At 36.9% G+C, this 25,819-nt stretch overlaps 1 protein-coding gene across 3 annotated transcripts in view; it reads left to right on the top strand.

Moving 5' to 3' along the window:
* Nucleotides 1-25,819, top strand: part of Arhgef12 (Rho guanine nucleotide exchange factor 12) — a 128,676-nt gene that overhangs the window by 83,668 nt on the left and 19,189 nt on the right. For all 3 annotated transcript variants that reach the window (XM_020166507.2, XM_020166509.2, XM_020166506.2), the window contains 18 exons: nt 3,018-3,092; nt 5,620-5,712; nt 7,681-7,791; nt 8,090-8,188; nt 10,747-10,789; nt 11,076-11,181; nt 11,620-11,757; nt 12,261-12,293; nt 12,637-12,751; nt 13,385-13,490; nt 14,226-14,438; nt 16,680-16,812; nt 17,108-17,143; nt 17,467-17,621; nt 18,542-18,688; nt 20,228-20,313; nt 22,421-22,546; nt 24,467-24,581. In XM_020166507.2, coding sequence (XP_020022096.2) covers nt 3,018-3,092; nt 5,620-5,712; nt 7,681-7,791; nt 8,090-8,188; nt 10,747-10,789; nt 11,076-11,181; nt 11,620-11,757; nt 12,261-12,293; nt 12,637-12,751; nt 13,385-13,490; nt 14,226-14,438; nt 16,680-16,812; nt 17,108-17,143; nt 17,467-17,621; nt 18,542-18,688; nt 20,228-20,313; nt 22,421-22,546; nt 24,467-24,581 — 1,930 coding nt within the window. The remainder of the gene's footprint in view (nt 1-3,017; nt 3,093-5,619; nt 5,713-7,680; nt 7,792-8,089; nt 8,189-10,746; nt 10,790-11,075; nt 11,182-11,619; nt 11,758-12,260; nt 12,294-12,636; nt 12,752-13,384; nt 13,491-14,225; nt 14,439-16,679; nt 16,813-17,107; nt 17,144-17,466; nt 17,622-18,541; nt 18,689-20,227; nt 20,314-22,420; nt 22,547-24,466; nt 24,582-25,819) is intronic.

The raw sequence follows: 25,819 nt of genomic DNA, 5'->3' as shown, positions 1-25,819 counted from the left end.
GCATTACCTGACTGTGTTTCCAAAGCCTAGGCACTCAGAACAAGTGATACAGATGAGAAGTTTGGGTTTTATTTTGTATTTTGAGGACTGTTACAATAAAATCTGTGGCTTAGAAATGGGACTTTGTAAAATCGTGAATGAATTGAGTGTAGAAATAGGCATTCCAATAAATTAAGACTAATTAATTTGATAAATATTTGAACAACAAAAATTAATGAATAAAGTGTTGAACTTTATCTTGTATGCAGAAGAGAGGTACATCAGAAACATGTTAGTGTAGAAAACGAACTGGAGTAGAGAGACAGGGAGGTCTGTTAATGCTTTACAAATATTCTTTATAATTCTCATAATAATCCTAAGCAGTATCACCATTTTATAGATGAAGAGACTAAGACCAAGCAAAGGAATATTGTGGAAGTCTGGATGAGAAATGCTGACATCCAGACTAGGATATCTACTGATCATTTAAGAAACTGGCTTAATTTCCACAAGTGACCATCTGAGGCTATAGCTGCACTACTTTTAGCTTACACATCTCCATGTTTGTTTCCATTTTACTACAGGAAATCTGCAGGAACCAGTCTTCTAAACCTTGAGTCACCACTTTCAGTTTTTAAATTTTTGATCTTTTTTTTTTTTAAATAAAATAATCTCCTGGTGATGTTTGTTAGGCTATCTTTATTTAAAAAAAAAAAATCCCTACTTTTGCTCCCCTTGGTGAAGGCTGTGAAGAATGCCACACACTAGTTTTCTCAAGAGCAGCAACTTGATCACACATCATCTGAAATTCAGATCGTATTCTTCTGGTTTCAATTTGTGAATAATTTTTTGAAAAATCACTTAATTTGGAAAATTATCAAACATATTCAAAAGTAGAGAGATTAGCATAGTGATCCATGTTGCTTCCCTGATAAGCCGGTCTCAGTAGTCATCAGCCTGTGCTCAAACTTGTTTTGTTTGCAGTTCCGATTTTCCATGCCCTCCAAACCCTGGGTTGTTTTAAAATGAAACTTTATTTCATTAATACATATCTTAAGAAAGAAGATATTTTAAGAATATAAATAATAATATTTTTATCAAACACTAAGAATTAATATTTTCTTAATATATGGTTTGATCACCCTGATTGTCTTACGATGATCTTTTTATAATTTATTTGAATCAGGATCCAGTCAAGGTCTCATATTGTCTTTGATTAGTCATTTATACATTAGTCATTTATCATAGTTCTTTCCTCCTTTTCTTGCTATTTTTTATTTTAAAAAAATTGGACCATATGTCCAGTAAAACAGCTCACTTTCTAACTGTATTTTCATGGTGCTGTGTAACTTGTTCTCTGTCTTTATTTCCTGAAAATTGATAGTTAGATCTAGAGTCTGGATCAGATATTAAGGTATGATACTTGTTGTTTGGCAGGAACAGTTCATGGGTGGTACTGTTAATACCTCACTGTATCACACCAGGGAGATGAGTTTCTGGTTGTGTTAGTGTGGTTCTCAGTTTGTTTAAGTTATTCAGGTGATGTCAGCATGATTCCTTCATGACAGAGTTCCCCATCAGGCTTTTATGTAATGTTTTTACGTGCTATTGGTGGTAAAACTGCCTAGAGCCATTATTTAATTAGGGGTTTCACCCTTGTTCCTTCCTATTATTGCTTGTACTCTCTCTTCAACAAAATTAGAGATAATGGCAAAATAGTTTCTGCTGGGTATTGAGGGGGTGGGGGGAGAGGGAGGGGGCGGAGTGGGTGGTAAGGGAGGGGGTGGGGGCAGGGGGGAGAAATGACCCAAGCCTTGTATGTACTTAAGAATAATAAAAAAATAAAAATTAAAAAAAAAATTAGAGGTTTCAAAATAATGATACATAATTTTGTCCTTTTTATATAGGAATGGAATTATTTTATAGAGAAAGATTTCCCCCTTCATAGCTACCAGGTACCCTAAAATATAGTTTATATAGGAAATGCAGGATAAATATGTTTCCTTGATTCTTTTCAGAAGAGCTTATATCCTAACAAACTCCAAAGGTGACCAGTGAAAAATGTGTTGTTTGTGTGTATAATATTTCGATTCTAACATTAATTGTAACATGAAACATAGATTCTAATATAAGTCACTTTGGTTTTGGTTAGTAAGAGCCCCCTCAGTTTATTTCTTTTGACATTACTCCAGTATCTTTTTTTTTTTGGCGGCAATGGAGTTTGAACTCAGGGCCTCATGCCTGCTAGGCATGCGCTCTTACCACTTGAGCCAGTCTGCCAGCCCCATGACTCCAGATCTTTTGTGATAGGTTTATCTAATCTTTATCTTGTTTTAAGACCCAGAGTTATCCATTTCTCCAGTGTGGCCTATGTATTTAAGACTACTGCTGTCTGTTTCTTGTTGCATGTTGATGTATTGTGGATAACATGTATGTTCCCTCTGCACTTATATACAAGTTCTCATTCTTCCTTTTCACATGCTCTGAAAAATGGTCTCTTTGCTTTGGGTGCTCTTCATCCCCCCCACTCCAAAAAGTGAATTTTCTGCATGTCATGTAGTTCATATTCTATATTAGGCCATCCCCAACATACCATGCAATGTTATGAAGATCCGTATACCAGCTCTTACATGAGGTAATGGCAGGAAAATAATCAGAAGCTTCATTTATCCATGTGCATAGGCAAAATGCTTTTAACTTCAAAAGAAAGGATAGTCAGGAAAGCCAGAGGCTAGGCAAGATTAATAAAAGATAGAGTTTGATTTTGACATGAGTTTGAGTTATGTAATGGTAGAAAAGTAAAACCCAGGCCTGAAGATTAAATAAAACTGTTTTGTTGGTTCTGTATTGTATATCATTGTAAAACAGAAAAGGAAAAAATAGCAGAGTCAGAGCCAGGTATTACACGAACATACTTAGTAGTTTTAATTACAGATACGAAAGTCAGAATTGTTTTTTGTCTGCACCGCACTGTTTGTCCTTTGCTCCTTTTGAGAGCCTATTGAAATGAACTGAAGATCTTTTTTTTTTTAAATTAGAGTCCTAAGAGTGGCCTGAAAGAGAGGATTTATCTAGAGGAAAACCCGGAGAAAAGTGAAGTGATTCAGGATACGGTGAGTATTAAATTCATGCCCTGAGTGTTGTCTTTTCTCTTTTTCTTTTCTTTTGTGGTGAAGGGACTGAACACAGAGTCTCATGCTAGGCAAGTGCTCTATCCTGAGCCACATTCTCATCCCCTTAGCTTTTTCTTAGGTTTAAGGCGTGGTAGACAGATCTGATGTGTTTGTTGAGGGGAGGGTATGGGAAAAAAAACTTACATTTTGTAAAAGAATTTAATGAAGATTTGAATAAATGGAGAGACAGTCCACCTAGTATTGTTAGGTGCCTTATGTTCTTTTTTCTGTCACTATGGTGAAATGTACAGAGCATAAAATTTACTGTTTTAACTAAACAGTGGCTATAAGCACAGTCACATTGTTGCAGCCCTCGCCATCATATTCGTTCCCACAACTTTTTCATCTTCCCAGCTGAAACTTGGACCCATTAAACACTGAGTCCACATGTTCCCCTCTCCTCAAACCCTGGCAACCACCATTCTACTTTCTGTCTCTCTGAATTTACTACTTTAGGTACTTATGTAAACAGAATAATAAAATAGCTGTTCTTTTGTGATTGACTTACCTCAAGTGTCACATTATTACGCTTGAACCGCAAGGTTCATCCATGTGGTAGCATGGGCCAGAATTTCCTTCTTTTTTTACGACTGAATAATATTCTACAAAATATATATCACATTTTGTTTATCCATTTGTTTGGCAATGGATACTTGGGTTGTTTCTCCCTTTAAGCTGTTGTAAGTAATGTTGCCCTGCTTTTGGTTCTTTTGGATATATTCCTAGAAGAGATTACTAGATTTTACATACTCTTAATTAAGTGCTTCTAGTATTCTGATTGATTGATTGATTGATTGGCAGTACTGGGGCTTAAAATCAGGGCCTGTGTTTGCTAGGCCAGGCACTTTACCACTTAAGTCACGGCCCCCACCCCTTTTTTGCTTTAGTTGTTTTTCCCGATAAGGGACTAGAGTTTTTGCCTCTGCTAGCCTGGACTGTGATCCTCCTATTTATGCTGGGATGACAGGCATGAGCCACGATACCCAACAATAATTTTATTTTTTAACTAGATATGTTTTTATAGTGAAAGACTTAGCAGATTTTTGTGGTACTATTTTAGCAACATTTGAAAAATCAGAAACTTCAAAACAGTTACATTTGGTTGTCATTCTAAACAAATTTCTGTTTCTTCACCCTTTTTTATAAAAATTAAAATCTTGAAGTTAAAAAAAATAGCAATAAAAAAGTCAGAATTGGTCTGGAGATGTTTTCTTGGTAGGACACTTGTCTAGCACACCCAAGGCCCTGGATTTAGTCACCAGCACAGTCCTACACCCCCAAAAAAGAGCAGAACCAAGTTTAAGAGTGGCAGTGAACATGTTGTAGCACACTTAAGGAGGAAGAGTTATAAATGCACATTATTGTGGATCACTTGCACAGATCTAGCTGTCACTACTGCAGGCAACTCTTAAACCATCAGAGCCCTCCCTTCTTTGCTGATCTCCACATCTTACACATTCAGCTGTTCTTAGATTTTAGCCAAACTCATTCTTCTTTTATCTCTTCCTAAATTTGTATTCTTTTAAGTCTACCTGGTCTTTCTTTTGTGATTTATGATTTAGCTAACATTCCATTACACATTAATGCCTCTGTGCTTTCCTTCCATGCTGAAATCCAGCTTTGTGAGTAGACAAACAGATGAGCTAAAGGCATGGTCTGCTATCAAGTAGCTTACAGTTTATTTTCATAATTTTGTTATTTCTTTTCCTATAGCAGTGTTTGTGGGATCACTTGAAAATTGTGCTGTATTATGTCAGTGATTTTCAACCAGGAGTAATTTTTTTCCCTATAGGGGATATTTGATAATGCCTAGAAATACTTTTTGTCACAACCATTAGCGGGTGGGTAGAGATTATTGTCCTATAATGCACAGGACAACTCCACAGTGAAGAATCATCTGGCCCAGAGCATCAGCAGTGGCAAAGTTGAGAAACCCTGCATTATATACTTAAGAAAATTAAGTAAAAGAGAAAAAATGGAGTTCAGTGATAGCTTTCAGATATATATCATTAATGGAAACCTTTGGTTAGTACTTCTCAGGTGTGTTAACCTCCATGCTAACTTAGGGCTTTTTTTTTTTTTTTTGTCTCATTCACATTTTTAAAGTTTCTTTTTATTGTAACTATGTAAGCCAAGTTTGTCTTTCTATAGCAAGGTGTATAGAAAGTATGTGTGAATTAATAAGTGGACCAGCTAGCCAACGGTGTAATGAATAGAGGGTATTTACTGTTTTCAGGAGAAATGTCAGGCTCTGCTCCAACCCCAGTACCAGTCAGTACTATTGTGGTTGTTTCCCTAGTAGAGTGATTCATAATCTTGAAAATTTAAGAACTACTACTTTGAAATTGAAGTACCTAAAAGAAGAAATCCCACTGATTCAGTGAGCCATGCCTTTTTGATGCTTTGGCTTTGTTCTGAATTTGCCTACCAGATAATTTTTCTGTTCTTTTTCTCTGAATGCTTCCAGGACATTCAATCACTCGTTGGGAGTCCCTCACCTCGTGTAGCCCCTCATATCATTGGAGCAGAGGATGATGATTTTGGTACTGAACATGAACAGGTGATAACATTTTTTTATCAAAAATAAATTAACTTTTTGAGATGTCTTATTTGTTTCAAAAACAAACACTTTCTGGAAATTAAAATGAAATTTATAGGATTTGAAGCTAAATATTAGAATCGATAGCCCCTTGGGTTAATTATTTGTTTTAGCTTTGACTAAGTAGAAATGCCTTTGCTTTTAAAGATGGTAAGAGTTAAGTCATTTGATTTATATCTGTTTCATTTTGTTTTGGGGTGTGCTATTTTTGAATATTATATTTTAAAAAGTTTATAATCACAGTTATTCATTGATGGTAGAAATAAGATTGGCTTAATTCTTGTCTTTGTTTCCTGTGATTCACCTGTCATTTCTAGGAGTTTTTTTAAAAAATAAGTCTTTTGGGTACTTGGGAGACTGAGGCAAGAGAATGGAGAGTTTGAGGCCAGCCTGGGTTGCATAGTGAGACACCATCTGAAAAAAAAAAAATGTCTTTTGGGAATTTTCTATGAAGAAAGGCATATTTTATTTCCAATCTCTCTCTCTGTATATTTCTTGTTCTTGCTTTTATTGTGCTGGCTAGGACTTCCAGTGTGAGGTTGAATCAGAGTGTCAAGACATCCTTGCCTTTTTCCTGATCTTAGGGAGAGACGTTCAGTTCTTCATTAAGTGCATTAGTCATGGCTGTTTTTGTAGATGTTTTTATTAGGTTAAGAATTTTTATGTTATACCATATTCCTAGTTTGCTGAGAGTTTTATCATGACTAGTTGTTGAATTTTGCTGAACTAGATGATCATGTGGTTTTTCAGATTTAGTCTCTTAATATGGCAAATTACAGTGATTAATATTTGAATGTTGAAACAGCCTTTTGTTCTTAGAACAAACCCAAGTCACAAGTTCTTATTCCCTTTTTATGTTGTTGAATTCAATTTGTTTTTATTTCGTTGAGGATTTTTGTATACATGTTTATAGAAGGATATTGGTCTGTAGTTTTTCTGGTTTTAGTAGTACTTTTTGCTGGTTTTGATAGTTGAGTAATGTTGGTTTTTAGCTTGATTTCCTATTTTCTATCAGGTACAGTGTAGAATCCGTATTGCTTGTTTAGATTAGCTTTCTTTTCTAATTTATGTGAATATGGAAATTGTGTTGCCAGTTTACCTTAATTATTACTGTTTTCTATGTTTTGAGTGTATTCTAAGGGTTGTTTTACTTAAAACTGTACAGCTCTATTTCCACTGCCATTTTTGTGATTAGCTCGAAAGTAAAGGAAAAACAGCTATTTCAGTATTGGGCAAAAGCTCCTTTCTTACATTTTTGCAAATGCTACTGTTTTTCACATACTGATTTGTAAGCGTCTGAGCTGCTTGATAATCATTTTTTAAATTTCCATTCTTCCAAATGGTCTTTCTTCTACCCCAAGAGACAATTAATTTTCAGAGGAAAAAGTCCATAACCTGGGTTGCTAATAAATGTTAGTGAACTTTTTAAGATATTGATGTTTAAAAATAGAGAGATGTTGTTAATCAGCTTTCTGTCACTGTGACAAAATACCAGGGGGGAAAAAGCAAGAAAGGTTTATTGGGCTTATGGTTTCAGTCTGTGGTGAGCTAGCTGTATTGCTTTTTGGCCTGTGGCAGCAGAAGCATCATGGCAAAAGAGTATGACAGAGGAATTCTGCTCACCTCATGGCAACCAGGAAGCAGAGTAGGCAAGAGAGGTATGGGCCAGGAATAAAGTAAAATGTTCAAACACACCCTCCAGTGTTTTACTTCGTCCAGCTAGGCCCCACTTCCTAAAGTTTCCATCCCACTCAGTAGTGCCAACAGCTAAGAACTAAGCCTCTAACACTTGCTCCTTGGGGAACATTTCAGATCCAAACCACAGCAGGAGATCAAAGTGAACTTTGGATAGTTATGTTCAATTGATCTTATACTGCATTTTGTATTTGTATGTGGTGGTTACTGATGTATAATTGTTTTTTCCTACAGATCAATGGGCAGTGCAGCTGTTTCCAGAGCATTGAACTGCTAAAATCTCGCCCTGCTCACTTGGCTGTTTTCTTACACCATGTAGTTTCACAGTTTGACCCTGCAACGTTGGTAATATATTTTACAACTTTGGTGATTCAGAGTCTTTGTACTGATTCATATACCACAGAACTCTTCATATCTACAAGATGAGTAGACAGGCTTGTTTTCCAAACATGTAAGGATAGATATGAAAGAAAATTAAAATGTTATTAATTAAAAATGTAAACACTTTATTACATAGTAGTAACTGTTGTTGACGGAATAAATAGGTTTACTTGTTCAAAACATTTCTATTCAATGAGGATCTAGCAAATTATCTTTTATATGATTTTTGATTTCATCTTTCTCATTTCTTTCTCCATATCAGCTCTGTTATCTCTATTCAGACCTGTATAAGCAAACCAATTCTAAGGAAACTCGTCGCATCTTCCTTGAGTTTCATCAGTTCTTCCTGGATCGAGCTGCAGTAAGTTGCCGTGTTAATGTTATGATCTTTGCTTTAGCCTCCTATTTCCAATCTTCCTTTTCATATATATATATTTTGAACTTTATTGTGCTTTCCGACATCTGTGTTGTATCTCAATTATTGATTACTTTTGACTTTTTAAAAGTTGTTTCTAAATTAGTTTTGGGCATGTAAATTCTCACAAGCATTTTTTTATATGAATACTTGAGGTTTTTGTTTATGTGCATATTAGAATCCAAGGGATAATTCTTGTGTAATTGATCTTTGGGCGGCTGCTGTGAGGCACAAATTTCACTATAAAGTGGTGGGAAAGAAAATAAAAACAATAGTGCTTTATTTTACCAACAGCAATGCTGGTAAGGCTTTTCACATCTCCTTTACAAAGCTGCCTGCCTGTGCACTTCCATATTGTGAAATGTAATTGCCTTCTTACTGAGGCCTTTCCTCTACAAGTCTACCAAAGTGTCACTCCCTTCACTTTTTGTCACTTCTTTTGTGTTATTTTTACCCATAGAATTCATATTTTAATCATTAATTTTGATTATATTCGTGCTCTCCTATTCTGAATATAAACTCCACTAGGGCAGATAATTGCATTTTGTTTGTAAGCTTCTGTGATCCTCACCCTGAACAGTTTCTGGCACATAGTGCCTACTCAGGTATTTGTTGAATGAATTAGGGTTTTAATCATATTGCCATTGTTTAAAATACTACATGTTATTTTTGTTAAAATACCTTGCTATCATGAAGAAATGACAGTACTTTTAAATATATTTCAATTGTACTTTTTTTTTTTTTCAGTGGTACTGGGGTTTGAACTCAAGGCCTCACGCTTGCTGGGCAGATACTCTACTATTTGACCTACACCTCTCGCTCTTTCTGCTTTAGTTATTTCTTGAACAGGATTTCACATGTCCATGGTCCACCCTCTTGCCTCTCCCCCTCCCACCACAATCCAGTCTTCCTATTTAAGCCTCCCTTTTAGCTAGGGTGACAGATGCACACCACCTCATCCAGCTTTTTGGGTGAGATGGGGCTTTAATAACTTTTGCCCTGGGTGACCTCAAAACTCAATTCTCCTGATCTCCACTTCCTAAGTAGCTGGGATGTCAGGCATGAGCCACCATGCCCTGTTCAATTTCACCTTCTTAAGAAAGCTCTTAGTTAAGTCATAAGTTTATATTTTGCCTCTCTTGATGTATAAATATATCAGCATTACTGATTAATGTACCAAGTATTCTTTTATGCTGTAGGTCATATTTATTTCATGTTAATACCCACATACACAAAGGAACTTTTATGTACTTTTTGCACTTTTACTAGAAATGCTTTTAAGAAGGTGGATTTGGGTTACTGCTTAGCAGCTGGAGTTGAAGACAAGGTTTTGGTGTTCATTTCACTCTTCCCCCTCCTCTTCTTAAAAAGAAAAAAGCAACCTTATTTATTTAATTTATTTTGAGATAGGCTGTCACTATGTAGCCTAGGCTGGCCTTGAACTTGAGATCGTCCTGCCTCAGCCTCCTCCCAAGTGCTGGGATTACAGGCATGTCCCAATATGCCTGGGCATTTTAATATTCTTAAAATCAATATGATATCTCATAAATTTTTTAGCAGTGACTTATTTTCAAACTATAACTTAGATTGTCATAGGAACTTTTTAAATTTCTGGAGGTATATGACTTAAATACATATACAGTACAACATAAGCATGGCAAGGGCTAAGGTATTTCTTCAGGATACAAAATAATAAAAATTTGATGAGGGAAATTTGATGGAGGAAAGACACAGTAATTTGGTTATAGGACCAAAAACTGCAGTTCCATTGGGAAAGTTCTAGCTAGAAAGAAGTAAAGTCTAGACTGGAAGCCTGGCTTAAGTTGTAGAATTCCTGCCTAGCAAGTGTGAGGCCCTGAGTTCAAACCCCAGTACCTAAATAAATAAGTAAATAAATAAATTCTGAGACATTCACCTTAGTTAGTTCAATAGCAAGAACTACAAATGATTATTGAAGATTTAAGACTCCCAGAACTCAATATTGGCATCTAATACTCTTTGTTTGTGTGACTTCTGAGGGTTTTAAAATTTTACATAGGAAAATGATTGGAAATATTTTGGTCTGTAGGGTAAGCATCTGAAATCCAGGAAATAAAAATCATGGTTATATATGAGTCAGTTTTTCCTGTAGTAATAATATACATAGTTTTGATTTTACTTGTATTGATTCAAATAATGAATTAACTGATTGTATTGGCTGATGTTTGTAGAAAGTCAAAGCCAATATATTCATTAGGAATGATAGTGAAGCATTTGTTCAGTTGTCTTGAGAAAGAGCTGTAGGTGTTTCCTTCATAGCATAATACTGGGTAAAGGGCTTATTTTTGTGTTTAAACAGGAGAACATTCTAGGTCTATGAAGGTTGGATGAGCATATGAGCTTGTATGTGAATATGCTTGTAAGAGTAAATATCCAAGCTATGTCCCTTACTTTTATACAGATTCATACATACTTCATGAAAAGTCTTTAGTGCTGTTTCACCTTTTGTTTGTATTTTGTTTTAGCACCTGAAAGTTTCTGTTCCTGATGAAATATCTATAGATCTAGGTAAGTTTGGAGCACCAGCATCCTGCAGAATTACATCTCTGTAGATATGTAGCTTAGTTCACCTGTAAAGGTTTTATCTCTTACTCGGTGACTGGTTTAATCACCTGAATGACAACAGAAGGAGAGTCTGTAATACATTTAAAGCCAGCTGAAATCTGAGTTCTGAGATGAAATGCATGAACTGCACTGAAAACTTTTCTTTGTATTCCAAGCTAAATTTGAACCAAGCATATGTGACATAGAACATACCTTGAGATCAGTTAATTCCTTTCCTTTTTTTATGCAGAAAAGAGAAGACCTGAGCTTATTCCTGAGGATCTACATCGCCACTATATTCAAACTATGCAAGAAAGAGTCCACCCAGAAGTTCAGAGGCACTTGGAGGATTTTCGGTAAGCTTGGTGGTAGATAACAACCTGATACGATCATTCTCAGTTGCCTTTTTTTTTTAAGTAGGAAAAAATTACATATTAAAAACTTCATTTAGCACCAGGTAAATCATATGATCTTATCCCTGTTATTAAAACATAATGAAGATTTGGAGTCAAAGGGTTAGAGTGGAGCTGAAAGTCTGTAGTCTTAATTCATGTCCCTTCAGGGTTTCAGCTTCGAACTGTACCTGTGCTAAGCATGTTCCTTCAAGTATCTGTGTGTGAGCTAGTCTAGAATTTTCCTCCTTCTTGTATCCCAGATGATATGGACCCATAAGTAGAAACCTGTGACAGTTTGCCTGTTCCTAGAAACTTGTAGTTATAAAGACTGTTGAAACATCTCCAGAAGGAGATGGTTTTCTCTAGGCTTTCTCAGGAAATTTCTCCTGTTCCCTTTAGGCAGAAACGAAGTATGGGACTGACATTGGCTGAAAGTGAGCTGATTAAACTTGATGCAGAGCGAGATAAGGATCGGGTAATTCTGGAGAAGGAACGGGCATGTGCAGAACAGATAATTGCCAAAATTGAAGAAGTGTTGTAAGTAACAGAAGGGTATTTGGAAATGCTAATTATGCTTGAAGGACTCTGAACAAATTTAAAAGGGCAGATTGTATATATGGAGCTGTTTATTTTGTAATGAATACTTGAAATTCAAATTTTTTCCTGATTTTTTTTTTTAAGGTGAAGTTTGTGTGTTTTTCTGAGTATTGGTCAATAAGTAACTTTGAAATGTCTAATGAGTTGATCAGACTTCAGAAATATTTCTTGTTATAAAACATGAGTAGCAGCTGATAACAGTGTGAAAATGGTGTAGGTCCTTTGGGGATTAAGGTTCTAGTATTTTATTCCAGATGAAGCACAAGCCATTTATTTATTCAGTTTTTGGTCTTTTTTATTAGCATATAATAGTTGTACAGGGAAGTATGACATTTGCATATGAAGCACAGGCATTTAGTTCTGTTCTGCTGTTTCAGGACCTGAGTTTAATAGCAGCTCTTATTAAACTTAAATATTTCATTTTTAAATGTTTTTATTTTTAGGATGACTGCTCAGGCTGTAGAAGAAGAAAGGAGGTAATATAACCCTCCCCCCAAACCCTCCCCCCCAATATGCCCCCCCAACTTTTAAGCAAAAAAGTTGTCTATCTCCTGGCAGCCTAAATAACAATTTATTCCTTTAAATTTACAAATGTAGACTATGGTCTCCCTCTGGTGGCCTGTATTTTATTTGACTAATTTTCTAATCTTTTATAAGTAGAATCCTTTCCTGTGTGTAATGAATAAGTTAGTTCTTTATTTTTTTGCTTGGTTCATTTCAAGAATTCCAACATTGGGATTTTAGAAATCATTGATGTCTTTATTCTGACTGACCCTCCCATATCAGAAGTCTTATTCTATGTAATCTTTTCTACTCCAGTTCCACGATGCAGTATGTTATTCTCATGTATATGAAGCATTTGGGAGTCAAAGTGAAAGAACCTCGAAATTTAGAGCACAAGCGAGGTCGGATTGGATTTCTCCCCAAAATCAAGGTAAGACTGGAATAATAATAGAATAAGAGGTCTTGTGTTTCTTTACATTTGGTTGCAATGTTTTCCTTGTTAATATCTACTAAGTCAGAGCACATTAGCACTAGGCATAGTAATAGGTAATATGTATAAACATGATTCTCAAGAGACTCAAAAATCTAGTGAGAAATTCAATATACAAGCTTATTATTAGATAATGTGAGCAGTAAAAGAAGCAATGTAATGTTTGTTAGATTATCAGTCCTTATGAGGGCAAGGACTTCCTCATTATTGTATCCTCAGTTTTTAGCGTGATGCCTCCCCCAGTTGTGAGAGTGTCGAATGGGTGAATGGTTTGGAACTAGCTCTTGGTAAATGTGTAAATTTACACAGTCCATAAGCTCCTAGTAAAACTGTTCTTCTGTTTTCCAAAATTATCATCTCTAAAGAGTTTGAAAAGACATACTGAGTTTGAGGTGTCCTAAGTACTGTTTGGCAACATCTAATGAGTGCTATGAGTGTGCACATGTGTGCTTTCTTTTACATTAAACCAGTTTCTTTCAAGTAACCATTACAATTGCATTTCTACAATGCACCGATATCTACACTGTTAAATATCTCTTATGTCTTATCTCTTTAATTGTACTGCAACTCTAGCAAAGTATGAAGAAAGATCGAGAAGGCGAAGAAAAAGGAAAGCGAAGAGGATTCCCCAGCATTCTGGGACCCCCAAGGAGACCAAGCCGTCATGATAACAGTGCAAGTATGTTAAGTTTGAAATGGTGTGCTCCCACCATTCCTGGGTAGAAGCTTGCTTAGCTAGGATGAGTCACTGGTGGCTAGGGGATGCTGTTCTTGAGATGAAGGTGCTGAAATTTGAGTGTGCCTGCTCTCCCTTCAGTGCTGTTTCTGAACTAGGTATCCATCCCCATGTTGCTGTACAGTTGTCTTAAACATGTCCGTTAGTAGCAGTACTCTATCACATGTCCATAGCATACTTTATTAACTTCTTCTGATTTTGTTTGCATTGAAATTGTGTTTGTTAAATTAAAAAGCCAGAGTATTCATAGATCTCTCTACTATACTTTGTACATAGTATCGTTCACTTTCTCTATAATTCTACAATTTTTCCATCTTTCCATAGTGCTTTGCTTTCTGATACTGCTCTACTCCCAGGTCCAGTGGAGAGAGATTGGCTCACTGCAAAATGCTGCAGCAGAAATAAGAACAGTGGATATAGGGAGGGTAACCAGGTTACCTCTTCTACCTGCCTCTCCCTTTCTGTGTTTGCCCACCCCACTATCCCTCTCTTTTCCCCTTTTCCTCTCCCTTCTCTTTTTTCTTTTGCTCTGTATACTAATTCATTTTTAATATTTTTCTAGGGCCCACCATATTCCAGACATCTTTTTTTCCCCCCAAATACTGTTACATCACCTCTCTCTCTTTTTAAAAGCTGTTTTGCAACACAGATTACTAACAATGATTGCTTTCTGTTCAGTTGGCAGGGCCATGGAGCTACAGAAGGCACGCCACCCTAAGCACTTTTCCACAGCCTCATCTGTGAGTCTCGACCCTCAAGACCCTGCTAAGTTGCGCCAGAGTGTGTTAGCAAATGAAGGAACAGACACTGGATACCTGCCTGCCAATTCCATGTCTTCTGTGGCTTCAGGGACTGCTGTTTCCCAGGAAGGAGGGAAAGAGAATGATACAGGTAAGCCAGTCCTATAGTTCAGCTTAACTGGGTGTCCAGATTTTAAAGCAAACACACTAACAGAACAGTAGGAGGCAGATTATTTTAATTAGAACCAAGTCTCAGTTTGATTATATTTAAATGTTTTAATACTGTGCAACCCATAACAAATTTATGGTGATGATAATTTGTAGTTTTTGTCCTTCCAAAAATTTATTGAGCCTTATGTCAGACATGAGCTTTGTGCTAGATGGCAGCACACAATAATTACACACAAATGCTTGCCCCTTGCAGCTTTATCACATAAGAAGATAACGCACAAATTAAAAATTCATATTGTAGTCACTAGGCATATTAGTGTAAACCTGTAATCTCAGCACTCAAGAGGTAGAGGCAGTAGTATTGTAAATTCAAGACCAGACTGGGTTACATAGTGAGACCCTGTCTCAAAAAGAACAACAACAATTCAGACTGTGCAAAGTACAAGAAAGAAAAGTAAGAGAGGAATTGAGAAAACCAGTCAGTTGTATATGTGTGTGTGCGCAGGGGGGTGTAATCTAAAGAATATTTGGAGCAGACCTGTTTCCATACAGCAGTAAAAGAAAGCCAAATGAACTCTCTAGTTTTTCATCCTTCAATATGAGTATCATATTGGGTGTCTCTTGAAAGAGTAGGGGATCTCTTTCTCTGCCTACTCCAGTAGCTGTTGGCAGGAAGCTTAGTTCTTTGTTGGTGACTTCGGCTCTTTATCACATGGGCTTTTCTAAAGCTACCACACATGGTAGCTAACTTTCCCCAAAGTGATCCAAGTGAGGGGGCAAGAAGAAAGCCCCACTGTCTTTTATGACTGGGTCTCTGTAGATGCCAGAGACAAAGGGAGAATATGGTAAAATTTGTGGACATATTTGTAAACCACCACAACTGCCAATATTTAAAGAGTAGGGGTAAGGGGGGAAGTTCCTAAAAATAAAGAAAATCTTTCAGAATATATATAAGAAATTTCAAAAAAGGAGAAGTTTGAGAGAAAATGAGTCTACAGAGAACCACTACAGAAGTCTAACATGTGCGTCTTTGACATCACAGAAAGTCAACAGAGAAGAGGGAGAGAAACGGTAGGTAAAGGTTTCCCAGAGTGGAGGAGAACATGTGTTTGCATTGCTTCACTGAGAAGCAGATTCAGTACACCTCACTGAATGATGAGGCATCCTAAGTTTTGAAAAGAAAGAAGATGGGGATTGTGCTGCATCTTATCTCTCATCCTTATACTGGGGGAGGGAACACAAAAGAGCAGTGCCTTCACCGTTTTGGAAGAAAAGGGTTTTGTCTTTTAATTATACATCCACCTAAACTATCCATCAAATAAGATACCCTTGCTATTCAAGGGTACACTGCCAGCAAAGTGACAGAAAAATTGAGAAAACAAGAGTCATGGAATCCAGGAAATGGTGGCAGGAGATCACCAAAGGGCAGTTCTAGGATGGTGATAGTGTCACAGGCCAAAGCAGCCACCACTCCAGATGCAAAACAATTAAGTCAGGGATAAGGAAAAGGAGATTTTAAGCAGTTGATAGTCTGAGATAGCTGAAGAAAAACTTTGAGACTTGATAAAATTATATTACTTTGATAATAAAAGAAAAGCATTTAGAAGTGCTAAGAAAAGCAGAGTTGTTCAAGAAAGTAAGTCATGTTTTAAACATGAAGCAAGCTGGGGGTAGTGGTGCAGACCTGCAGCATTTGGAGATGGAGGCAAGATGATTGTGAGTTCTTGGCAGATAGGCTACATAGAGCAAGACCTGTCTCAAGAACAAAATATTCAGAGGGTAAAGAAATAGATATTACCTAAAGGTAATAAATCAAGAAAAAGAAGTAAAAGGCTATTATTTGGAGTTGGATCACTGTAATAACTTAACATTTGAAACATGGAAAAGGATTGATATGGAGATAGAAAAGCATAAAGTGCGAGAAGGTTTGTCCTAACATGCTCTTCTTTACTGAGTTGTGCGGTGTCTTGGGTTGGTTTATAATGATTTATACTTTAAAATGGTTTCTGGTTTTTGTGTGTGTGTGCATGTAAAATGTTTGTATATTAAACATTAAGAAGTTTGTGTATTAAACTTTTGATTCTAGCTAACCTGCAGACATTTGAATAATAATGTGACTATGCATTAGATTAAAGCTTTTCTAGGAACACATTTTGTTTTTGTAATCAGTGACTTTATTAAGTATTAATACCCTTTGAATGTCTGACTTTCGTCTTTTCAGGATCAAAACAAGTTGGAGAAACACTGGTATCTGGGGACTCCTTGGATGGAACACCTCGTACTGCCAATACTGTTTTTGATTTCCCCCCTCCTCCATTAGACCAAGTGCAGGAGGAGGAGTGCGAAGTAGAAAGGTAATTCATGAGGTCTTAGAGAGGTTTAGGGCATTATTTAAATTTTTTTTTGAATTCTATGCTATTCTTATACTTTGTAACCTTTCCTCCTATGTAATGTTTTGAAAGACCTGGCACTACTTAGTAGTAAATATTAAATAGGTACTGAAATTTTCTTCTATTATTTTATATTAAATAATTTCTGTCTCTGGAAGAGTTCTTTTTATTCTGTCACTGGAGTTTTGAGTATCTTTGGTATTAATTTCTTGATCTCCATTTTGTTTTCATGTTGACTTTTTATGTTCCGTTGTTTTAGGGTGACAGAACATGGAACACCAAAGCCCTTTCGGAAGTAAGTCATCATAGGTGGCGTTCATTTAAGAGAGCGCTGTTTTTCTCTAATGCCCTAGTCTTAAAGGAAAAGAAACCCTGTGTACAATCTGTTAAAGAGTGTAAAAAATAGTTCATAATAAACCTAAGTCATTCAAAAGATATGTACTCAAGTGTCTATAACTACGTAACTATTTTGTAGTAGAGGAGGGTGTTTCAGGCTCTGTACTAAACCAGATGCAAATCATCAATGGATTTAACTAATTTATGGTGACATTAAGATTGTATGGTCTTCTGTTATTCATCCGAAGTCCTCAGACAGAATTCATTGGCTTTCTTCATTAGGTTTGACAGCATAGCCTTTGGAGAAAGTCAAAGTGAGGATGAGCAATTTGAAAATGACCTAGAGACAGATCCACCCAACTGGCAGCAGCTCGTCAGTCGAGAAGTGTTACTGGGGCTAAAGCCCTGTGAGATCAAAAGACAGGAAGTAATTAATGGTGAGTATAATCAATTCGTTGTTGTTGCTCACATGCATTGAGTTTTATCAGAGTAAAGCAAACCCCTCAGCCTTGGAGTTTGCTTCAGTTACGCAGCCTTTGTTTTAAACAAAGGCAAAATTAAACTAGATGGATGTTTCTTGAACCCTTCAACTCAGAAAATGCAAATGATTGTAATTTTTTTTATTGATAATTTGAAAGGAAAGAGCATATAGCCTGAAAGATCCTGAAGATCCATAGCGTTATAGCTGTCGAAGTTGCAGAGTCATTGAGACACTAGCCCTCACGCTTTTAGGTTTGCTTTGTGAATAGATTATGAAGAGCAAGCTACAGCCCAGGAGATTACCTGAGTTAATCAAGTTCGCACAGCCGACCAGTGGTGAGAAGAAAACTGGGGCCCAGTTCTTCCTGTGCCTGCTGCAGGGTTCTTTAGTTTTTTGCATTATGCATGGAACACATGTATGGCGTGGATGCTGTTACCTCAACTATCCCTAACATGGGATTTGAGTAAATATACTCCCTACCTCTGCCAACATTGAGATTTAGTGAAATTATTGTCTGACTCTAGAAATGAGGGTTTATGGGTGAATTAGATAACCATGAGTACTATTATTTCTGAAGAGGGCTGAAGTTAAAGGTTATAGGTAGGTATTGCAAATAGATGAGTTTGGGAGCACACAGTTGACTTTTAAGTATAAAATAATTTTGAGTGCTATTTTTTGTCGGTGTCAACTCAGAACCACTATATAGGAGAATTTTAGGGTATCAAAGTGACTTTAGACCATGTCGTCCTTTCTGAGTGCTAAATGATTTCTTTATATAACTCATTGGCTTCCTAATTCCAGCGCAAGACATATTTGGTCCCATGGAATTAGTCTCAGTCATGCAGAGTTTCATCTCTCTCTCTTTTTTTAACTTAGAATTGTTCTACACTGAGAGAGCTCATGTACGAACACTGAAGGTTCTTGATCAAGTATTCTATCAGCGAGTATCCAGAGAGGGAATTCTGTCACCTTCAGAACTACGGAAGATTTTCTCAAACTTGGAAGATATTCTTCAACTTCATGGTAAGAGAAATTGACCATGATCATTTCCAATACAGAAAAGGTTGTAAATATATAAAGGCCCCTCTGTGATACTTTTATGTATGATATTTTTTTACTTTCTTGTTCATTTTTTAATATATTTTTTATTAGGATATATTCATTATACAGGGGTATTCAGAGTGAAAATTCCGATTAGACTTACATTGTATATTATTTATATTGCCCTATCATCTCTCCCCCTCAACCTCCTTCCCACCCCACTTAAAACAATTGCAAGAGGTTTCTTAGTTCTGTTTCATATAGGTATATGTTATGTAATTTTGTAAGTAAATCCATGTTAGCATTCTGAAATTATTTGTGGATGCATAATGTAAATACAGAGATGATTTGGCTCTTAGACTGGATCCTTTCTCCCCATAATCAGCCTTTTGTATACAAAGTGTTAACGGAGGGCTTGGGGTCTAAAGTCAGTATTTTAGGCTGAAAAGCATGAATAGTCAAAAATAACTTTGAAGATTTCCTATCATACTATATATAATTTAAAAGTAAGTAATAGTATATTTATAAATTTATTTTGTAAATAGTAATATGCAATATGTAATCCCATGGTAGGATAATTTTTTAAAGTTGTTTTATTGTTCTGTGGCTTGGAACACATTTTGTAAATATATAAAAATCCTACCTTGTGGCTTTCCCTGGTTCAGTCATCTTGGGCTTTTTTTTTTTTACTGTGGCTTGAACTCAAAGCCTCTTGCTCAACCACTTGAGCCATGCATGCCTCTAGTCCTTCTTTTTTTTTTTTTTTTTTTTTGTGACACTGGGGTTTGAACTTAGGGCCTCATGCTTGCTGGGCAGGTGCTGTACCACTTGAGCCACTCCACCAGTCCCCCTAGTCCTTTTGCCTTTAGTTTGTTTTCAGATAGGGTCCTGCTAACTGCCTTGGCTAGCCTTGGACTTCAGTCCTCCTGCCTCTGGCTCCATAGTGGCTGGGACTACAGGTGTGCACCATAATGCACAGCCCTCATCTTGGACTTTTAAGTTAGTAGTAGGATGTTCCTCTCTTTGTAGGTCACTATTTCTCTGTGACCCTTAATTTTTAATCTTTCTTCATCAAGTAAATCATCACCCACCTACTAATTCTCAACAACCAAATTGATGTCTTTTATACTTTGTGGGTAATCTTAGGTTTCATCAACATACATTGATATGTTCAGGCCTGATTACAACCATTGCCTGTGAACATACACATTTTGAGAAGAGTGAGGAGCAGAATCACCTGTGTTGTTTCCACCTCAGTTCTTTCTGAACATGGTTGTAGGTAGAGTATTGTAGTAAAGTGCATACCTAATGCAGCTACAATAAATGTATTTAATGTTTGATGCATTAGCACCTGTCTCTTTTCAGGTAGAGCTAGATGTATAAGCATTGTGTCCAGATTGTATTTAAGATTAGTAACAGCTGTGCTACTTTGAAAATTTAGCTGCTTAGTACTACCAGTAATTCAGCCTAAAATAAGTATGTATATGTACTTTTTTTTTTTTTTTCAATTCTTTTCTTTAGTTGGCTTGAATGAACAAATGAAGGCTGTTCGAAAAAGGAATGAGACCTCTGTCATCGATCATATTGGGGAGGACCTGCTCCTGTGGGTGAGGTCACCTGCTTGTCTGGTTGTTGATCTCAGAGCAGCACTGAAAGTTATAGTGGGCTCTGCAGGCTCTCAGCTTTTAAAGGAGAACACTTTTCAAAACATGGCAGTGCAACCTCAGTTTCTGTGTCAAACCTGAATGGACAGGCTATAAGGCATATGGGCTGATACCTTGCCTTGTGAGCAGGCGCATTTGCATCTCCTATAGATAATGTTTAATACCAACTGTCAAGCGAGAGCCATCGTTAGTAAGACACAAAACTGAAGTCCATCCTCTTAATCACACTTAATTAGACTGTACAAATCTAAACAGTAAAACAGAAACAGAGTGGACTCAGAAAACTTCTTTCTGAACACATAATGAAAAGAAACATAATATATATTTTTTCTTTCTTTTTTACTATTCCAGTGCTGGGGGTTGATCCCAGGGCCTCACGCTTGCTAGGCAAACACTGTACCACTTGAGACACACCCCTAGCCCTTTTTGCTTTAGTTATTTTTCAGATAGGACCTCATGCCTTTTGCCCTGGGACCAACCTTGGACTGTAGTCTTCCTACCTATGCCTCCTGCATAGCTGACATTGCAGACATATACTGCCATGTCCAGCTTATTCTATGAGATAGGGTCTCCCTAACTTTTTATCTGGACTGGCTCAAACTGCAGTCCTCCTCCCATCCTGCATAGCTGGGATTACAGGCATATAAGAAATGTATTCTTGACCAATATGGCATATGTAATCAGTCTCATTTGTTAACTGTTACATACCAAGGGTTAATAAGAGTTAATTTGAGGGAAAGCCTTAGTCAGAAATTCTAGAAGGGAACATCATAAATAGGCTTTTAGATTTACTCCTAATGTTTTTTTATTGTTGTTTTTTCTTTTTTGGTGGTGCTCTCACATACTAGACGTGTTCTTCCACTGAGCTACACCTCCAACCTCTCTCAATATTCATCCCTTTGGATCCCCTTATCTGAGCTTAAGCTACCTTTTAAACTACTGTAGAGCTGTTTAAGTTGGGCAGCGTTATTTTCTTTTGTAAACTCAGCTGCTCCTCGTGTTTATGTGGTGCTTGATTGACTAACATACCAAAAATGCCACCAGTCTCATCTTTTAAATATGTTGAGTATCTTATTTGTTCATTTATTTACTTTTTTCTGCGCTGGGATTGAGCCCAGGGCCTTGCACGTGCTCATCAAATGTTCTTCCAGTAGTGCACCCAGCTGTCGCATTTGTAATGGAGGAAGAACGCAGCATTTGAACTATTAAAATAGCACTTCGTGACCCACTTGAAGAAAAGAACTCATGTAAATACACCACAAAACGTGTTCATGTACATACTTTTGAGAATATGGCTTTAAACGGAAGAATTGATTTTTTTGATTCATAAAGCCAATTATATGTAAATACAGAAGTGGTATTTAAAATGATTTTTTGACTTTATGAGTGAAGTATTTCATTAGAAACTTTGAGGTCATGGCATTATACAAATTTAAATTTACAGATAAAAATTTTAATTAATAAACTTAAATTTATAATAAAAAAATACTAATAAAAAGTGTAGTTTTAGCGAAAGAGGCTCAGGGTTCGCTCCCAATCTCGTTGAACCTCTGTAGAGGTAAAGCAGCAGATATTTAACTTTATTCCCACTCTGCTTAGAATTATATTGCATTTCATAGTGAGCAGGGGAAAAAAGCTAGTGACACAGGATTTACCTCCTGGAGTAGCAAGAGAGTAATTCTTGTAAAGGTGTCAGAGTCTACAAAAATGAAATTTTAATCTCAGTCTTCAGGCATTTTGTGCCTCATCCTCTCAAAATGTCAGCCTTTCTATCTAATTTACAAGTGGTGTAGGCTGAAAGGTAATAAGTTATGGTAGACTACCAGCAAGAAGACATTGGCATGTAGTCAGAAAAGGTCTGGAGGTATCAGGGTCAGACCTCTTCAGCAGACAGCCGTTGATATTCCACATAGATCTATAGTCCTGTGTTTCTTGTCACTTGAGAATGCTTATTGGAACATTGAAAGGACTGTGACTGTCTCTCCTTTTGCATGGCCTGTGTAAGCTCAGTGTCTCACTCATCATTGTTGTCTTCACATTCTTGGCACAGTTCAGTGGACCAGGAGAGGAGAAGTTGAAACATGCTGCTGCTACGTTTTGCAGTAACCAGCCTTTCGCCCTGGAGATGATCAAGTCTCGTCAGAAAAAGGATTCTCGATTCCAGACTTTTGTGCAAGTGAGTTGAGTGAGTCATGTAAGGAACACACACACACATACACACACACAAGTTTTTATCAATTGTAGAATAAACTTGGGGAATTCTGACTTAGACTGTCTTTTACAAGAATTATGTTAGCATTTTAAAAAGTCACATGGTATCTATTACTGGGAGGCATAAAGATGACTTTAGAATGATGAACAATAAAACATATATGTCAAGATTAAAATACTTGACACAGAAATTTGCATTGCCCTGGGGGTTTTACCAGGAACCGAGCCATTTACACTATTAAAAGTACACTGTTAAAGGATGAGGATGGGCTTATGTCAGACCCAGGGAAGACTAAACAGTAGTCAGACTCCTTGGGGTTGGGCTGTACACTGGAATAGAAAAGAGTCTAGAGTCTGTAACTATGGCCCATAGGCCACCTTCAGCCTGCCTGTGCCTGTTGTTTTTATTTCTTTTTTGTGGTACTGGTATTTGAACTCAGAACTTTGCACTTATTAGACAGGTATTCTGTCTCTTAAGCCATACCTCCAGCCCATGCTGCCTGTCTTTGTAAATAAATTGTTTTTTGTTTTTTTGTTTTGCTTTGTTCTGTTTGTTGTACTGGAGTTTGAGTTCAAGGCCTAAACCTTGAGCCACTCAGCCAGCTCTTTTGTTGTGATGGGCTTTGTCAAGGTAGGGTCTCATGAACTATTTGCTGGGGATGCTCTTGATTTCTGAGTAGCTAGGATTACAGGCATGAGCCACCAGCGCCTGGCTATAAATAATGTTTTATTGGGACACAGTGTATTCAGTTGCTACTTAATACAAACTTACCATTTTGCAGTTTTCATGGTTAGGAGTCTGACTACAGTTTAGCCAGATCCTCTCTTCAGGGTTTCACTAGGCTGGAAATAAAAGTGTCGGCTAGAGCTTTAGTTCTTATGAGACCTCTAAGTCTCCCTGGTTGATACTGGAACTCATCTCCTTATAAATGCAAAACTAAGAGTCCCTTCCTTTGTGTTAGTTTTTGGCTAGGGACCAATCCCAGCTCCTAGAGAATACCCCTGTATCTCTGCCATATAGACCTCTTAGGTTGTTGACAGGTGGATGTTTGCTTTCTTCCAGGCCAGTGGGAATGCATCTCTCTGACCCAGATTTCTTTTAAAGCCTCCTCTGATTAAGTCAGGCCCATCCACTCAGGGCAGTCTCCTTTTTTGATTAAGTCAAATTCAACTGATAGTAAACTAATCAGAGCAGTGATATCCCATCATATTCACAGATTCCATCCACACTCAAGGCAATGGGATTATACAGGGTATGTACACCAGAGAGCAAGAATCTTGGTGACCATGTTAGAAGGGTTTTTGTTTATTTGTTTTCCTGTGCACAACCATATTCATTTATGGATTGTTTATGACTACTTTTGTGCTAAAACAGAAGAGTTGAGTAGTTGTGAGAGAGATTGGCCTACAAACCCTAAAATATTTACTACCTGGCACATCTGATGCAGATATAGTGACATACCCAGGCTGGTGATCCATTGCACCTACTTGGAATGGCAGAAAACAAATGAACTGAGTAAATTAAGTAACTTTAGGTAGGAATGCTAGTCAGGAAAATGATCCTAGATTTTCTGAATAGACAAGGTAAAGCCATTTTAACACAAGAAAGCAAGTCTTAGAGTTGATTATGGATACTCTCAGTTCTCCTGTAAACAGATAGCTATAACAGATAGCACTGGTTTGATGGTAGAGTCTCCCTTTTCCCTGTATGTGATTAGAGAAAAAGGCAGAAATACAGTGTGGCAATGACTTGTCATGATGTTTTTTTAAATATCTTGATTTAATGGCCAGAACTATGGTACTGTAGACTCTTATGGTGAATATGTATTAAGCAGTGCTTGTCCTAATTGGAATTACAGACTTACTTATTTCACCTTAATTCTAGGATGCTGAGAGTAATCCACTGTGTCGTCGTCTTCAGCTGAAGGATATCATTCCCACCCAAATGCAGAGGCTTACTAAGTACCCACTTCTTTTGGATAATATTGCTAAATACACAGGTACGGCATTCTCACTGAACTAGAAAAGCTAGGAACGAAAAACAAGAACATGTCTTGCTAATCCCTCTCAACACCCTGGTGCCCTGAGATGGATTTCCAGATGAAATGGCAGGACTTTCTTTCTAACAAGATGCAATCAGTTGTCTTTAGCCTGTTTAATTTAATGTACTCCAATAGTATCCCTAGCACAGAGTTTGGCAAGTTGTGGGCCATGGGGCAAATCAGGGTCATTGCCTGTTTTTGTAAATAAAGTTTTGTTAGCGTACAGTCATGCCCATTTTTTTTTGCATATTGTCTCTGGTTTTGCACTCCAGTAGCAGAGTTGAGTAGCTGCAGTAGAGGCCATTTGGCTTGTAAGGTGTATAATTATTATCATCTGACCTTTTTTTTCTTTTTTTTTGTGGTACTGGATGGGATTTGAACTCAGGGCCATATGATTGCTAGGCAGGCACACTACCACTTGAACCATGCTCCCAGCCCTCATCTGGCCTCCTGGAGAAAAACTTTGACCATCCTTGCTCTGGCATATATATTTGCTTTGAAGGTTTATACTATGTATAAGAAATGCTTTGTATCGATGTGTGTAATTTTGTTGAGTCAAACCAATCCATTGTAATTTCAACTTTCCTGTTTTGAAACATGAAGTGAATCTGATTTTCTCATCTCTTAAACTCAGTTCTCACTAATAATTTTATGCAACCAAATGCCTGTTTCTTATGCCTGAGAATTCAGGTACAAATTAGGAATTTTAAATATATAGTACATGGTTTTAAAAAGTGTTTTTATATTTAGACATATTAATTTTTGCACTTTAACATATATGTTCAGTATAGCTATCCTACAGTCTTATTGGCATATAATAGTTGTGCAGGGGGATACACTGTGATATGTACATATGTGTTTACAATGTATCTTAGATTCACCATCACCTCCTCCAGATGGCATCTTCTTTTAATTATACAAATGTTGTAATGTTATCTTTCTTTGAATATCTAAATTTGAAGGAAAAAAAAAAACCTCATTTTGGAATTTCAAAAATTGTTACTCAGACAATATTGCTTAACAGACCCACTGGACATAATCATGTCAGCTACACACTGTGAAATTCAAGGGGGAGAAGAGGGTCCCATTTGTGTAGCTTACAAATGAATGAGACTCAGCCTGGAAGTGCAGAACACCAGAGTTCTGAAACTTCATGAGTGTTCTATACTGTTGTTGGCAGGTCTGTCTTTCCTCCC

The sequence above is a fragment of the Castor canadensis genome, chromosome 2, assembly GCF_047511655.1.
Source record: "Castor canadensis chromosome 2, mCasCan1.hap1v2, whole genome shotgun sequence".
In the NCBI taxonomy this organism is placed as follows: Eukaryota; Metazoa; Chordata; class Mammalia; order Rodentia; family Castoridae; genus Castor; species Castor canadensis.
The sequence above is the reverse complement of the archived record's forward strand: the minus strand, read 5'-3'. Positions and strand labels throughout refer to the sequence as shown.